This window comes from Dipodomys ordii, unplaced genomic scaffold (genome assembly GCF_000151885.1).
Source record: "Dipodomys ordii isolate 6190 unplaced genomic scaffold, Dord_2.0 Scaffold17, whole genome shotgun sequence".
Taxonomy (NCBI): domain Eukaryota; kingdom Metazoa; phylum Chordata; class Mammalia; order Rodentia; family Heteromyidae; genus Dipodomys; species Dipodomys ordii.
This window is the reverse complement of record NW_012267233.1, coordinates 2,396,794-2,414,450: the sequence shown is the minus strand read 5'-3', so window position 1 is coordinate 2,414,450 and position 17,657 is coordinate 2,396,794. Positions and strand designations below refer to the sequence as shown.

General features: G+C 35.5%; 1 protein-coding gene across 3 annotated transcripts in view; it reads right to left on the bottom strand.

Moving 5' to 3' along the window:
• The window catches only part of Csmd3 (CUB and Sushi multiple domains 3), a 929,488-nt gene that overhangs the window by 228,526 nt on the left and 683,305 nt on the right, over positions 1-17,657 (bottom strand). For all 3 annotated transcript variants that reach the window (XM_013012565.1, XM_013012564.1, XM_013012566.1), the window contains one exon: positions 6,530-6,721. In XM_013012565.1, coding sequence (XP_012868019.1) covers positions 6,530-6,721 — 192 coding nt within the window. The remainder of the gene's footprint in view (positions 1-6,529; positions 6,722-17,657) is intronic.

Genomic DNA, 17,657 nt, shown 5'->3' with positions numbered 1-17,657 from the left:
AGATGCCCCTCAGTAGATGAATCAATGGAATTCTATGCCTCCATCAGAAAGAATGACATTGCCCCATTTGTTAGGAAATGGAAAGGCTTGGAAAAAATTATATTAAGTGAAGTAAGCCAAAAATAAATAATTCTTAAGTTTAAGTATGAGGTCCCAAAGGCTCTGAGTTCACTTCCTCATTTCGGACCCCCTTGCCTGTCACACTTTCTTCAGACAATGAGAGATTCCCCAGGCTCTAAGTTCACTTCTGTATCCACTACAGCAATGCCTCCTCGCTGTCCTCCCCGTATATAACCTCTCTCACCATAAGTTCTCCCACTGCACATTACATCGCAAGGGGCCTGTGGTTCAATTCTGCTAAAAGAAAAAAAAAATCTTCTGCCTGAACAACCACATGGAACTTTTCTTTCTCCAACCCTTATATACACTGCTGAAAACCAGGATTGGGTAGTGTCAGGAGTCACTGAATTCCCTCCAATTCTCTTTCAGAGGGTTATTTCACCCCCAAGGGCCTTCTCCTCAAACCCAAACTGACAAAGGGATGAATCCTATGTTGGATCTCTAGTCTTTACCATTGCTGGTCATGCATTCACTCGCTGTCTTCTATTTCCTGTTATGTCTGGTAAGTGACTCATATCAATGGGCCCTCTGTTCATCTGTCTCTCTTTCTACACAATGTCATGCCAGAAGGATGCCCTATGCCATTCTTGGTCAGTCTGTACTCGTTTCAGGACACCTAAATAGATAATTTGACTCTCAATAGAGAATTGACTCTCAGCTGGACAGACCTTGGATCAATCAGGACACGTGTACACACACACACACACACACACACACACACACACACACACACACACACAAAGCTACAGACTCCTTCCCTCTAAATCCTCTTGGACTCTGACCCTCTACTTCCTTCCAGACTCCTGACTCCTCCCTTCCATGTCCTCACAGACTCCTCCCCTCCACTTCCTCACCAGACTCCCTCTAAAGGATTACAAACATCTAATTTTTACTACAACAATTTCTGTTAACACATGTTAAATGGTCAGAGTATATATTCGTGCTTTCTTTGCTGTCCTTGTTCATCATCCTCTCTGTCTCTCTAAGTAAACTCCCTCTGTCAACCAGTCACCCTGGGCCTGCCAGCCTGTGTGCCTGACACAAGATGGGGTGGGCACAAGCCTCCCAGCCATCTCCTCTGGAAGAGTAACTTTACTTGTCTTGTGAATATAGTAAGTACTCTCCTCTCCCTCTCTCTCCCTCCTTTCTCTCTCTCCCTCCTTCTCTCTCTCTCTCTCTCTTTCACTGCTTTTCTCCCTTTGAGAGCATCCACCCACTGTTAGAGTGGACCCCTTCCTTTCTGCTTTTTCTCTTTTGTCTGCTTATCTGCTTGTCTGCTTGCCTGCTTGCTTTCTTCCTTACTTACTCAATAACCCTTTTTCAAGTTTCCTTGCCATGTGACCATGTGACTCCTCTAGAAATTTTCCAACTTGGCCATGCCATTGGCTTTCATGCCACCCCCACACTTCTGCCAAACATACTCTTCCTTCAAGCTTCTGGTCAGTCAAGTCAGGCTTCCATATCAAACTGAAGTGCTACTGCCTTAAACATTAACTTTTTAGTACTGTTATTTCCTGAAGTTATTTGTTTTTTGGCTTTAATTGTAACTACTTAATTGGCTCCACAAAAAAGGGAAGTTTTAAACTCAAACCACAAAGAAGCTCATCAGATTTAGGTCCTTATAAATGTTTGTAAGGGTTATTACTCTATATTAATTGCTTAATGTTAAGCTCGTCACCTTTTTTATTGTCACGGTGATGTACAGAGGGGTTACAGTTACCTAAGTAAGGTAATGAGTACATTACTTGTCAAACTGGTTACCCACTTCCCTGGCTTTTCTCCTACTTTCCCTCCCCCTCAACCCAAGCTTGTCATTTTTATGTAATTAAACCGAAGCTCACTTAAGTGTTTATGTCAAGGTCTTTCAAATGAACTGTTTCACAAGTATATGCCACCTTGGATACAAAGCTGACAGTGGTTTCAATCTCAATTAGTATATTAAAGTGCTATATTTAGTTAAAGAATAATTAACTGGATCATTTAATCAGTTGCATTTCAAAACTCTCATCATGACCACTATTGACTTTTGTCATTACAGATTTGGTCCTCATCAGGATTAAGTCAGACCCACAGAGGGATAAATAACACTTACATATATTTGTTGGTCAAACTTAACTTTTATCCTCAGTAAGTTCCAGGTAATTGCTGTTTAAAAACTATTTCTATTGATCTTCTTGTTGCTTCTATTGGAATTAAAAAGGATCTCTTGGCATAGACTCTTACCTGATCTGTCAATCACCTCCCTCCCCCCCAACACACACATGTGACATGTGACATGCCATTAATAAGCTGAGATATTCTATCCCAGAAATGCCAAATGGGACATTAACCCAGCAAGGAAAAGAGACATATAGCACAAATCTTGTCCTAGCTATGAGGAATCATCCAGGGTAGCTGGAAAAACTGTGCGGGTAAGAGAGGATAGCCTAAATTGAGTCACTTTGGGCTTTCCCTTTCAAAATTAACCAGAGCCTGGAGGTCAAAAGGAATTAGTTCATAAGCATTCCTATCTAATGTTCATACCTTCTAACTCGGCTGGAACTTGTTCCTATTACCTGCTATTTTATATTTATAGTGAGTCTTGGACTCACCTGGCTCTTCCACCCATACTCTATAGTCCAGACATCTACAGTCCAGTTACAGGAAGTGAGCAGGGATCCTTAACCACTCCATTCCAGCCCAGCTTTTGACTGGTTATTCTTAATCATTCCACCATGCTTTCCCCTACTTAGGCACCAGATGTTAATCAGTCAGAAGTAGTTAGGGATGTTAAGTACCAAGTCTAGGATTGCCTGAAATGCACAAGACAGGAACTAGTCAAGGCTGCCCTTCCTACTGCTGTGTGTATGCCCTTTAATGTTTTTGTTTTCCTGTTGTTCGGCCCTGACCTTGTAAGGCTTCTTCCAGATTTCATCCAAAGATATATGCATGTGTTCATCACCAAAGAACTATTACTGCTGCCTTCTCTAAAACTGGACAGCATCCCTACCTTCTCTCCCAATGACATATTCCCTTGTCAAGAGGAATTATTAGAGAGAATCTATGCCCCTTTATAAGTATCAAAAGCTGGGGTGTTTGGTATGCCTGGTCTCCCTTTGTTTTCTCTCCATGCAAGATTACATGTGACCCTCCCTGGAGACCCCACCCAGCACTTATAACCCAGGCAAATGGCACAGTTGGAGAAAATGGGATGCCACTCATCGTCTGAGATTACATGCCCATCCTCTGAGGTCACTTCCTCATCCACTTCAGCCTTGCCTTCTTTGGACAGTGAGAGGTTCCCCCATGCTCCTAGCTCACTTCCTGATTCTCTGCAGCAACATCTCCTCCCCGCCCTCCACTGCAGCCATACCTCCTCCCTGCCCTCCACTGCAGCCATACCTCCTCCCTACTCTCTTCATAGATATCCTCTCTCCCTACCATCTGTAGGTGATCCTTCTCCATGGTACATCTAGCATGGGCCTTCTGTTCAGTTCATGTAATATTCTCTCTTCTGCTTGAACAACCATGTAGAGGTGTCCTTTCTCTAACCCTTACAATTAATTAGAGATAAGAGTCTCATGGACTTTCCTTCCTGGGCTGTCTTTGAAGCACAATCCCCAGATTTCAGCCTTCTGAGTAGCTAGGATTATAGGCATAAGCCACCAGAGTCCATCTGATTTTATGTATTTTCGATTAGAAAAACTAGTCATGGGCTGGGAAGGTAGCTCAGTGGTAGAGTGCTTGCCTTGCATGCCTGAGGCCCTGGGTTCAATTCTTCAGCACCACATAAACAGAAAAAGCTGGAAGTGGCGCTGTGGCTCAAAGTGGTAGAGCACTAGCCTTGAGCTGAAGAGCTGAGGGATAGTGCCCAGGCGTTCAGGCCCCATGGCCGACAAAAAAGAAAAGAAAAGAAAAACTAGTCATTATTATTTTTCAAAATTATATGTATATATACATCTACATATAAATGCATATTTTTATCACTAAAATAAAGGAACATTTATTATGGATATATTTAAGTGTCATATATATTGACAATGATTATACATTGAGATCTATGGATTAATTTGCTTGTTTCCATGGGATGGTGATATTAATGGTTTGTTTTAGATATAATTTCCTGGGAGGCAGTTATGTAAGTATCATCAAAAGAAAACTATCTTATAATCTTCTTAATTTTGTCTCCAGTTCAGTTTTATGCATTCCTAGTGTCTTTCTCATCAGTCCCACCTACAATAAAGGCTTTGTTACTTATCTTCTTATTGAATGCTGCTACTTTCCCCCTGGCAATGTCAAAGTAATCTTCACACTGTCAATTTTGTTGGAATGAATTCTATTAACTCTCTATAGATGACTTCCTTCTGTCTGGGAGTTGCTCTCAGGCTGACTGCTTCTACATGTAAGCAAAATGCTTTGTGCTCTTGGGCCTAAGACATAGACTTATAGAGTTTCTAAAAAGTTCAGGGTTTAATCTTTAGCATAGTATTTCCAATCATGCAGTTGTTTCTTATCTGTTTTAGAGGTCAAGCTTTCTGCAGCCTTAGCAATTTTTCAGATTTTTTTAAAAAACTTATTTTCTTTCTCAGAGAGGCTGTAATGCATATCTCCTCCTGAAGATATCTTTCTTTTCCCAAAAATAATACACAGAAACATAATCCATACAGAAACATTTCACAACTTACTCCATTTAAGTAAGATTTAAAGCTTTATTGTTTTTTTCCTTTAGAACTGGAACCTACCATCTGAAGCCTGTGATTGTGTAGAAAGGAACTTTTATAGTAACCTATCTCACAATACTATATAATCTTTTACATTCTCTAGTGGTTTCTATAGTTTCATTATAACTGTTCAATGTTTTAGATTTATCCATAAAATAATTTAACATAATATGGCTCTTCTGATTATTCAATAGTGATGCCCAGGTATAAAAATCAAAATAAAAAAGACTATAGCAATTCTGTGAAATTCTATTATTTTCCCTTTACAGAATGATTCTATCTTTGAAATGCAGCCAGGTTAATGTCAATTAGAGCTTACACTTAAATTGAATGTACATTGTAAATAAACACATGAAAACTTTGAATTAAACATATTTAAAAACTTTCAAGTAAGGGCACCAGGTCCTGAGTTAAGGTCCCAAAAGTGATGAACACATACCAAAAACAATGATAAAAATATGAAAAGTGTAGAATCTTCGTTGCTTATAGTGTAGTAAAATAGACAATTATGTAAATAATTAAAAAGTTTTGTAGAAAATAGTGGATCAAAATGTATTGTAAATCCATGAAAGCAATACTGTAACACAAAGAGAATTAAGATTAAACTGATATTTTCTTTTATATCAGGTTTCTTCATTTCTATTCCAAAAATGGCACATTCCTCATACCTCTGTGTTAGATATAGTTGTGTGATTATGCATATATTAATTTCCTTGAGTTTCTAGAGTCGGACAGTTAGAAGTATAAATCAGGCTGCTGTATTAATTAAATCATCCAAAAAAACAACAAAAACATTCTGATATTCTTTTGAGACACTGGAATTGAATGGAAAGGCAGAGTTTGAGAAATAAAAAGCATATCTTCTAATAAAATTTCCTTTTTAGAACTAAGCATCGTAGAGGTAAGATAAATTTAGCCATTTTAAAGTATGTGATCAGAGTCAGCTGTAAAGTTTTGAAAATGATGTAAAACTATACTTATGTGGTAAATAAGGAGTGTAAGGTCTGAACAGGGACACCTCCCTCCCTTTTGGCTAAGTTTGTGCCCAGTATCTGCTACCTAGGTACCTGGCAGACCTGGAAGCAGTTACATTCCCCTCCTGCTAGGTCACATCCTGGGCCATCTCTGATCACAGGCCTCCCATCTGACCTTAGGAGGATCCTAGACCCTGAGGTCACATCCAGATCCAGTGTGGCCACACTTTTCTCCCACCTGGCCACATCTCCTTCCTGTCCCTGGCCTAGATAAGTCCTGGCCCTGGCCGAGGAGTGGGTTGCCCCCTTTACTCCCCCCCCCTTTCCTTGTCAGCCAGCCATGCCTCTCCACCAGGTATGGGGGGAGCAACAGTTGGGTAAATAAACTTCTTCTCCTGCCTGAATAGTGCGTGGTATTCTCTTCGTCGGCTACCTAATGAAAACTACCTATTTAATATACCTTACAAGAAGAACAAGTTTTTTTCAAAAGAATTGATTCATCACATTTCATTTAGAATATTGGAAACAAAAATGAAGGAAACTTTGAGTGGGCCTTTATACTCATAAAAAAAATGATCCTTTATAATTTTGTACCTAGTTGGAACACGAGTACTCCTGTTATACCTTCCACAGGCATACAGAATCTGTTCTAGACTGTGGTTCTTAATAATGTCAATGCCACTTTCAACCATTACATTATACTTAGATAAGATTTTAATTATTCTTTAATCATACCTATACAGACTGGTGGGCTGGGCTGCCAGAAGTATCGATTTTCTACCTGAATGCAGGTTATTCTTTCCTGTCCTTGGAGCTCATATCCTGGGTCACACTGAAAAACAACAGTGTCCCCAGGTTCTCGTCCATCTCCATTTCGAGTCCCATTCATAGGAATCCCAGGGTCACGACATGCAGTAGCAACAGAACCTAGCAAAAACAGAAACAGAACATTCAGGTTTGAAATCATCAAATCAGTTTCAGTGCTCTGAAACCTATAGTAGTGTAATGTTTAGATTTTAGAAATGTACTCCTGTGTGCCTTTAGAAATTAATTAAAAATGTGTGGGTCAATTTAAAAATGCCTGTACAATAAGTGCTTTTTTATGTTGAATAATTTATTTTAAGAAGTGGTACAGCATTTTAGTCACTAAATATTTAATGTGCTCCAAATTATCGCATTCCAAGAACAACACTTTGAAGAAATGGAAAGGGAACTGTGTACTAGGAGCAAAGCATGTGTGGGAGATCACTTCTACTAAACGTTTTAAAAAGAGACTCTCAAAACTCAATTTTTTTAATAAAAAAGAAGCAGAAAAATAACAATGCAATTGAAAAAGACAAGAAATTTCAAAAAAAAGTTTTGTGACTTACATGGAAAGATGTTTAACACCATTAATAGTTATATAAATATAAACAAAACTAAAATATTGCCAGGCACCAGTGGCTCACACCCATAATCCTAGCTACACCGGAGGCTGAGATCTTAGGATTGCTGTTCACCTCCAGCCCTAGCAAGAAAGTTTTTGAGATTCTTCAAGTAACCACCAGAAAAACAGAGGTAGTGCTGTGGCTCACAGTAGTACAGCATTAGCCTTGAGTGTAAGAGCTCATGGCCAATGCCCAGACCCTGAGTTCAAGCTCTACTACTGACAAAAAATTGAAATATTACCACATACATACCATATTTGTTAGGTTTTTTAATTTGTATATATGCAAATAATAAATACAGGCAAAATTATTGGAAAAACTCATTGGTAGGAAACTCAGGCAAAGTTTCTGTAAAAGTAAACATTTATTTGCTCTACAGCATAGAAACTTCACCCTTGGAAATTTATCCCCAAGAAAATGGTAAAATGATGGTAAATTCACATCATAAAATGATATTCTGCAATAAAGCAGAATGATTCACACCTGCAATTTAAATGAATATCAAGAAAATTACACTGCCTGAAAAAAAATCTCAAAAACATATTTCTTGTGTGATTATTTTATAGAACATGCTTAAAGTGAAAAGATGATAAAATTAGGTAAGTAATTAACAGTTGCCAGGGTTTGAGTGAGTTGGAGGGACTATAAATCAATAAATGAAGGGATAAGGTGTTCCTGTGAAGGAGCTGTTCTGGATCTTCCTCGCAGTGGTGTTCACAGAAATATACCTAAAACTAAATAACCATCATATGTGTCCTTGAAAAAAACAGTGAAATCTAAATGAGGTTGGTGGCTGGACAAGGACTTCGGTTGTAGAGCACTGTCTTATCCTATAGAAGACTTGAGAAAAATCACTGGTATGGAACAACATATTAATCAAATGGAATATGTCAGTTTTCTGGTTGTGATATTCTACTATGAATCTTGCATTGAGGAAAACTAGGCAGATTTGTAAAACCACATGAACAACAAGTATCCCAGAAAAAGTTAAAAAATCACTGGAAAAGAAAGTAGCATGAATTCATAAGGAAATAAACATTCATTTATGTGCATACATAATGTGCATGCAATATTTGACAATGTTAGTTCCAATTTTGTAAATTAAAAAACTAAATATCATTTTGAATTTAAAATGTAGATTTACTATAATGAATTAATCACGTGACCAACTAAGTATTAAATTTTCAGACAAAGAAGCTGTTAAAATTATATTTGATTTACTTTATTAATGCAGGATTCTGCAATTATCCACATTATTATTCAATATTTAACATATTAGAGTAATGACCTAAATTGCTAGATTACAGACACATAAACAATGCTCACTGATTTATTCAGTTACTAACTCAATATAGGTCAGGCATTATACCAGGTGCAGGGACTACAAGGAAATTAGTAGATACAAACAGAACTGAGCAGACTTAATGTGCAGATACATAAGTAGGTTGATAGGTAGGTAGGTTAATGAAAAATCAATAGACATAGTCATTTACTAATACATTAACCAATCTGGTCATCCATCAAGCTTGTTGAAACTCATTGATCTAATACACATGAATAATCAAGAAATCAGGCAACCTGCACACAGTATTGAAATGTTCTAATGTTGTATGGAAATCAAGAGGACATGCACAGGAAACCAAAAAAATAAATAAATGTATGATATTATATCTGATACTACATGAAAGCATCAAGGAAAACAGAATAGCAATCTCATACAGAGTTGGCTACAAAGTTACCAATCACAAAAATGAAGCAAATCTATTTGGTTTTCTAGTTGCTATTTCTGAGCAGTTGATTTTCAAGCAATCAACTGTCTTAAATTTTCCTCTTCTGATAAAACAACTTTCCTGAGCAATTGCTATCTCTCATTGTCCTGAAGACAGAAATTCTCCTTATAAGAGATACTGTCATAGGTCCAGTGCCAGTGGTTCAAGCCTGCAATCCTAGCTACAGAAGAGGCTGAGATCTGAGGACTGCTATTCAATGCCAGCCAGGGCAAGAATGTCCATGAGACTCTTATCTCCAATTAACCACCAGAAAACCAGAAGTAGTGCTGTGGCTCAAGTGGTAGAGGACTAGCCTTGAGCTGAAGAGCCCAGGGATGGGGTCCATTCAAACCCCACCAAAACAACAAAAAGAAGAGAGATAATAGCATAAAATAATAAGCCCTATTAAGGTAATGCTAAAAGACAGAAATGGTAACCATAAAGAGAAAATTTACAATTGCCAAAAATTCAAATACACCTTATGAAATGTTCACTTTCCCTTCATCTTTTTTTTTTTTAATTTTTGAACTCAGGGCTCAACACCTCTAGCCTTGCCTGTCAATTGCTTTTGTAGGATTTGTTCTTCATTGTTTTAATTAGAACTGAATTCATATTGAATCCAGGGAGTGGGATGAGAGCAGGGTCTTAGTTTTTAAGCATTGTGAGTCATAAGATATGGGCAGTTATATTTCCCCTCTCTGAACAGGAATCTCTTACATTGTGTCCATTTGGTAAACTCAATTATAAAGTTGTCCTTAAATTGATCAGTCATGATGGCTCCACCAAAAGTAAAACTGACTTTGGATTTGATTTACAATAGATGACTAAAGAATACATTCTTGATCTAAGACTTATAGACACTTATCATTGGAAAGAAAATACGTAATTGGAAAATATAAAATAGAGATTTTTTTAAAAGGAACCACAGTCACATGAAATATTACTGGGACTCTGTGTTGAACTCTTTGTTCAGAAAATTATTCATGATGAACATTTAAAATTTGAGCTTCAGATGTAGCTCATAGGTAGAGCATTTGCCTTTGATGCATGACATTGATTGTCATCACTGCAAAGAAACAAAAACTCAACAACAAAATGTAAACATACATATAAGACAATTACAGAAACAGTGACATGAAAGAGGTCATGTAGTCATGTCTTAGGCGAGCATGGTAGAGAAATACGATTTTGTTCTCTTCTCAGATTTCCTGGCTTTGATGATCTAAGTGGAAGAATAACTAAAATGCTTTTCATATCACAGTGAATATATGCATGTGAGAGAATGCTTGCCTTGGGCTTTGTTGAATTGAAAGGAAAGGGGTGGTAAGTCCCCACCATTCTTTTTTCTCTCAATGAATCACCAAATTAGAAGTACAATTTTAAAGCACATAGAGAATGATGAAGTTTAATTAAAGACTATTAGACTTTTATTTTTACATCAGAATTGTTGAAGTTCCAAAAACCAATTACTTACATACATAAAGAAACCATTACTTGCTGTGAATATTATTGTCTTACTTTCTTTACTTATTCAATTTGGCTTCCATACTGACTATCCTCTATGTTTGTGGGCAGCAGAATTATAATGATTTTAACATCATTTCTTTTTTCAAAAATTTCCTCTAATTAAGTAGAACCATTTAAGGAACTATACCATATCTCCTTGGGAATTAGGACTAAGATAATCTCATAAAATTATGATGATGAATAAATAATTACATATTATAATCTTATGTAAAAATTGTCACATAATGTAAAGTACATGACTGCTTTTTATTAGTTCTTTTAAATTTTTCAGAAATTATATATTTCATTACCTAATTGTATTTTCTTTTTTGTTATAATAATTTTTCAGTAGAAGTTTAATCCATTCCTAATTTGGCATAATGTATTAGTTGTTTATAGAGGATAAGGGAGTTTGGCAATTAAATATTTCATCCATTATTTGAAACAAAATTTTTAATCCCATATCAGAAAGCAGAAAGCTAATCATCATTGCATTGTAATAGGGAATTTCCATTTCTGTTCTAATTTTTTTTAATTCAAGTGGCTTACAATTTACTAATGAATGTAGGTGATTTCATTCTATCAGTATGCAATTCATGCCACCTTTTTTCAAATATAAATATGTAAAATTCCATCAAAAATAAAAGGTGTGAACTCTTTTGTCTTCCCTCTTCTGATGGTGACATGAAAGTGACATTCTGGAAAGTAAGTTAACTTACATGTGATGACAAGAAAATACAGTATGGATTTAACTCACCAAATTCTATGGAATTGACAATAATAAGGTAACTTCCTTCCTTGTATTCTTCACCTTAACAGTATGGGCCATTTGTGGTTTTATTAGTCTAAAATGGGAATTATCCAGTGCTGTCTCTATGTAACTCTGAATTTTGTTTCTTGTGTTACACGATTACTTAGTAAATCATCATCTGGAACGGTATACGAATAGAAGTGTAGGTGAGCAGATTACATTGTTAACATGTACTATTTATGGGTCATTGTATTCATTTAAAGCACCAGGCTCTGTGCTGCATTTATGTAATCCACTAGAATCCTGGGAGCCCTTATTATTCTTATTATTCCTATGAGAAAATTGAGGGTTAAAAAAAAAACTGGGAACTTCTCAATTTTATACCAGTATTTAGAAGCAGTTAAAGTGGGAATGGAGATATAAGACAATCTAATATCCAATGGGCATCTATTAATAAGTGATAATCTAGCTGGATGCCAGTGGCTCACGCCTGTTGTAATCTTAGCTACTCTGGAGGCTGAGATCAGCGGATCATGATTCAAAGCCAGCCTGGGAGACTTATATTCAATAAAAATCACTCAGAAAGCTGGAAGTGGCACTGTGGCTCAAGTGGTAGAGTGTTAGCCTTGAGCTGAAGAACTTAGGGACAGCATTCAGGCCCAGAGTACAAGTCCCATGACTGACAAAAAAAGGTGATAATCTGTGATAAAGCCAATGGTATTATTATTATTAATTATACACGAAGGAATGATCATGGTATAAATTCAGTGACATAAATACTAAAATGGAAACTTCTAAAACATGTTATTAAGCTTTTAGTGCTATTCTAAAGTCAGAAGAGCAATTATGTAGAGATCTATGTTCTGGTAATAGTATCCTAAAATATACACATTTATGAAACCTTTAATAAGTTAATTTCTTAATCATAACAACAGCAAACACAGACCTGGCCATTAGAGTCTGACCCATAAGTTTTATTATTACGTACTGGCTTAAATTGAACTCTCTATATATAAGAAGTAGAAACAGTTGTTTAACATAAGAGGCAATTAAATTATAATAGAAACCAATAAAATACTGATTAAAACAGTGATTACTTTTTTTTCTGTTGAGCATATAAAGTATGCATGACACTTCACCAGAGGCTAAATTTATACTCTTAAACTAAAACACAAAACCTTTATGAAGAATTGTTATCATCTGCATATTTAAATGAAATAACAAGCCCCAGAGATATGAACTGATTTATTTAAGCAGAGCTGCAATTTGAATTCAAACAGTAGTGCTCTTAACTACTATAGCCAAAGTAGTCCCATTATCAGAAATAATAACACAAAGCCATACTCTACTAGTGAGTATCCAACAGCTATTTATTGGTGAAAGCAATGCCACTGCCAAAATTTTAGATCCATGGTAAAAATGGGAAGTCCAATTCCTTTATTGCAAAGACAAAAGAAATGCTGCTCATTTTTATGAAGAAAATAAATTATTTTTATAAAGTAATTAGAAAAATAAAAATAAGAAATAGAATGAAATGTATTCCTAAACAGCTAGATGGATATTATTTTCAGTAATTATAGTAATAAGAATCTCTCTACTCTCATTGTTTCCTCATTCTCTCTGTCTTCTTTCTACCCCTTCTTTTGATTGATATTTTTCTTTATAATTTAATTTATTGACAGAAGGAGTGAGATCAACACATTCTTGTCTTACCAGTAACAGATAAATCAGCTCATTATATTCACAGGTGTGTTCCCTAATGTTACAATAAAGAATTTAAGATTATGTCCTTTTCAACCCTAGGTTTTGTGTTGTCTTTCTTCACCCCTCTACTTTTTCATCATTACTAAGCATCACTCATCTTTTCCGAGTGTTAAAATGTTATTCTAACTAGCCTGTATATTTGGCTTGTATCTTCATCCTAGCCCTCCGAAATCAAAGAAGAGAATAAAAGCTGTGACCTGGTGGCTCACCCTGTAATTCTGGCTACTAAAGAGGCTGAGATCTGAGGATCTGTATTCAAAGCCAGGCCCAATAGTAAAGTTGATGATACTCTTATCTCCAATAGATCACTCAGAAAAAGCCTGCAGTGGCATTGTGGCCCAAGTGCTAGAGTGCTAGAGGAAAAGAAGCTCAGGGACAGAATCTTGGCCTTGAGTTCAAGCCGCAGGAACAGGAAAAACAAAACAAAAACAGAAATGAGGAAAAAAGCACCATCCTTTCCCAACTACATTTCCTAATTCCCTTAATTCTGGTTTTCTAGTTCCCATAATAAGACATTTATGCAACATCTCATCAGATAGAGATTCCTCTACAACTATCTCCTTTGTTATTATCAGACATCTATCTATGTTAGTAACTAGCTTGTTATAAACCCAGGCTTCCAAATGCTTTCAACTTTTCAACTTTTCTTTTTTTTTTCTTTTTTTTCTTCCTTCCTTCCTTCCTTCCTTTCTTCTTTCTTCCTTTCTTCCTTCATTCCTTTCCTTCTTTTTCTTTCTTTCTTCTTTCTTATTTTTGTAACAGGTCTTGGGATTGAAGTAGGCCCTGGTTGTTTTCCCTGAGCTTTTTTGCTCAAAGATAAGCAATCTACCATTTGAGACACAGCCCCACTTCTGGCTTTTTGGTGGCTAATTGGAGATAACAGTCTCATGGCTTTGCTGAACAAGATGGCTTCAAACTGCAATCCTCAGATCTCAGCCTCTTGTGTAGCGAGAATCTTGTGTGACCTGTAGTTAGATGTGCTAGTCTTTGCTCCAGTGGCCCATGCCTGAGTAGTTACGATTACAGGTGTGAACTATTGGCACTCAGAGACTTCTTTTATTTCTTAGCTTCCAATTCAATAGCCTGTTTTTTCTTTTTTAGATTCTTGGCTGATTTTCGTTGTTGTTGTTTTATGAGGGCAACTGTGGCTTTTGTCAACTTGTCAATTTGATGGCAGAAGGAATCTCACAGTATAGTCCTGAATACTTACTTATTTCATTCCATAACTTCTGAATTTCACTATTTCTGGAAAATATCATTTTTAGCTGGCTACTTTTGAATATCTAACTTCTTTTCTGTGTTCTAGATAATTTTATGACTGGCATTTTACCTTTTTCACCTACATATCTAATAGGTTCCTCAACCTTATTTTACCCAGAATATTTGTAAAATTATAAAATCTTAGCCAGTTGTCAATGACTCATACTTGTAATGCTACGTACTCAGGAAATGGAACCTGAGGGATCAAGATGCAAATAGTCTTCCAGGCTCAATTCTAATTATCCAACAAAGAATGAGGCTAGAAGGTGTGACTCAACTCAAATCATAGAGCACCAGCTAAGCAAAAACTTGCGACCCTGAGTTCAATATCAGGCATGATAGAAAGAAAAAAGAAAAGAAAGAAAAACAAAAACAAAATCAAACAAACCAAAAAAATAACTAAGGTTAAAAATCACTCACATGGACACAGAGTAAACCTTGGCAAAACTGAATTCTTATAATCTTTTTCTAGTTATATACTGGTGATTTTACTTTATATTGTATCATAAATTTCTAACAAAATTTGATTTTTTGGCCTGGTTATTATAATAAATTAGAAATAACTATTCTATAACTTTTTAACTTTGAAAAAGGAACTTTTTCTTCTACTAAAAATTGTATTTAGGGCTGGGAAGGTGGTTCAGTGATAGAGTGCTTGCCTTGCATGCATGAGGCCCTGGGTTCGATTCCTCAGCACCACATAAGCAAAAAGAAAAAAAGCCGGAAGTGGCACTGTGGCTCAAGTGGTAGAGCATTAGCCTTGAGCTGAAGAGCTGAGGGACAGTGCCCAGGCCCAGAGTTCAGGCCCCACGACAGGACCCCCCAAAAAAAATTGTATCTATTGAAGTGTTTGTTTGTTTACTTATTTATTTTTACCCATAATGTAAAATTACAGGAAGGTAAAAGTAATACAGTATAAATGGGATTGAGAACATGGGGAAGACTGATGGGTGGACATTAATCAAGATTCACTTTATTCATAATGACTTGTTGTATTGAAACTTCTTTATGCAACTACTGAAAATTAAAAAGTAATTGTTTTACAATTACTTATACCATGTAGAAAAATATTGCAAGGTATTTAGTTAAATCAAATTATTTATAAGTGTCTGTCTTCATAAGCATTACAGAATTATTAATTATGTATTTGAAAAGTTTATATTGCACTTAAAATTTATTTATCCAATAACTTGTCTTTTCCAGTGAGTTAATTCCACTAGAAGTTGATTGCATTTGTTAATAAGTACATATAACTTTATCAGCTCAAGTTTTTCTGTGCTCTAGGAAGAAATGAATTGTCCTCTTACTCAGAGTATAGAGACAAGCTTCTGCAATCAGCAGGAATAGCTCATTAAATAAATATTTGTGGAGTGAATGAAACGCATACTTAGTTATCCCAGATGATTATTTATAATATGATATTCTGGAAACTGTGGATATTTATCCCAAGTGTATAAGACAACATTCATAATGCATTATAATTTGATTTAATTCATTTTGGAAAACCTGAGGTTATTTTCATGGGAAAATATGTAATAGTAACTACTATCATACCTCACTAAGTTCTTATCATGTTGTAACTTATAACTGCCATAAATATATTTCTAACTTCTTATATAATTGAGTTTATCATTTCATTGGAAATATGTATTTCTTGTAATACAGATTTCATAATCCTACCAGTACTTACATACATTTCAACTAAACAGAAATGATTACTTGAATTATTGAGAGATTGTTATAAATTACCACCTTGGTACCCATGAGCAATGTAGCACTACAGTTTTCTTATTTCACTTTGAAATATGAAGAACAATAAATACTTCATCATCACTCATAAGTTCTTAAGTGTCCTTTTTAGAAAATGAACTGCTTTGTTTAACTTTGTTTATTTCATGACCTTTTAAAACAAAAACTTTGTATATCATGCAAAGGAGTAAATAATGCCATTAGAAGCAGAAACATTAGTTTATAATTTCTGTTGCATTAAGATAGGAATACTGATCAGATTGTCTCATTTTCTGAATTTTTGCTGCCTCAACTGAAAACATAGTATAGAAATATTTTATGAGCTTTTTAAAGAATTATGTGGAAAATTTAAATTTCTGTTTCCACAATGATATGTATAATTCTTGAAATATGTTTAAAATAAGTCTCTAAAAATACATTTCAATGTTCATTTTACAGTGTCTTTAATTTAATTTAAGAGATATCCAATATAAGCAATTTAGTAGATTGGCATTATTTCTTTGGGGACGTCAGTAACATCATGGGACTTCAATAACAAATGTAGTGCTCAACAGTCTTTATATTTTTCTCTTCTATTTTTTTTTACCTGCTTTTATTTATTTCTTCAGGGTCAGGAAAGGGAGGGGTCAGCTGAGGGGATTGAACTCAGGACCTGGGCACTATCGCCAAACATTTTTCCTTAACGTGAGCACTCTACCACTTTGAGCCACAACACCACTTCCAGTTTGGGAGTAATTAACTGGAGATAAGTGTCTCAAAGACTTTTATGTCTGGGCCGGTTTCATACTCTGATTATCAGTTCTCAGCCTTCTGAGTAGCTAGGATTATATTTGTGAGCCACCAAAGCTCAGCTTGCTTAATATTTTTGTTCTGACTAAATGTATGTCATTATAGTCTCTTGGAGACTACAGTCCTATTTCCTTAGAACCTATAATTAAATCTCATTTGGAAATAGGAATATTTAACCTGGAAGAAAAACCCAATTCAAAAACAAATCAATAAGAAAACACTTAAAATGATTTTTGTATCCTAGAGGTGGATTCTCATCCTGCAGTAGAGGTGGATTCTCATCCTGCAGAAGTTTGCCCTTGATTTGTACATGATTCATCACTTTTATAAAGAATGTTCACCATCATTATTCGGCCTATACTTTGCCAGCTACAAAGACATGTGGCTATCTCTAGAATATCATTATGTAACAAGTTCTACATCTGACATTGTAGTTGTCTTTTAATAGGAGACTAGACTTCCCTGCCTTTTTGGACACTAAGGTTCCAATACTCCAACAAAAGTGGGTATATAGCAATGCAATAGTTTCCTTTTATTTTTTGGAATAAAAATATAGAATTCTATTAAAGTTAGCTGCACATGAAACTGACACTACATCCAAAGATTATAAACTATTTCTTAAGATTCAAATTTAAAATAGAATTTTAATATTTGGGAATAACTAAAATGCAAAGCAAAAAAGAGAGGAAAATCTTATTTAAATTGTTTCACATTATTTCTGACATACAATATTTATCTTCAGTTTGATTTCAGTCTTATACTTTAGAAACTTAGCCATTCAGTTCAGATTTCACATGAATTAAATACCAAGCACCCAGGTTCGGTGCCAAATTCTGGAGTCACAAATA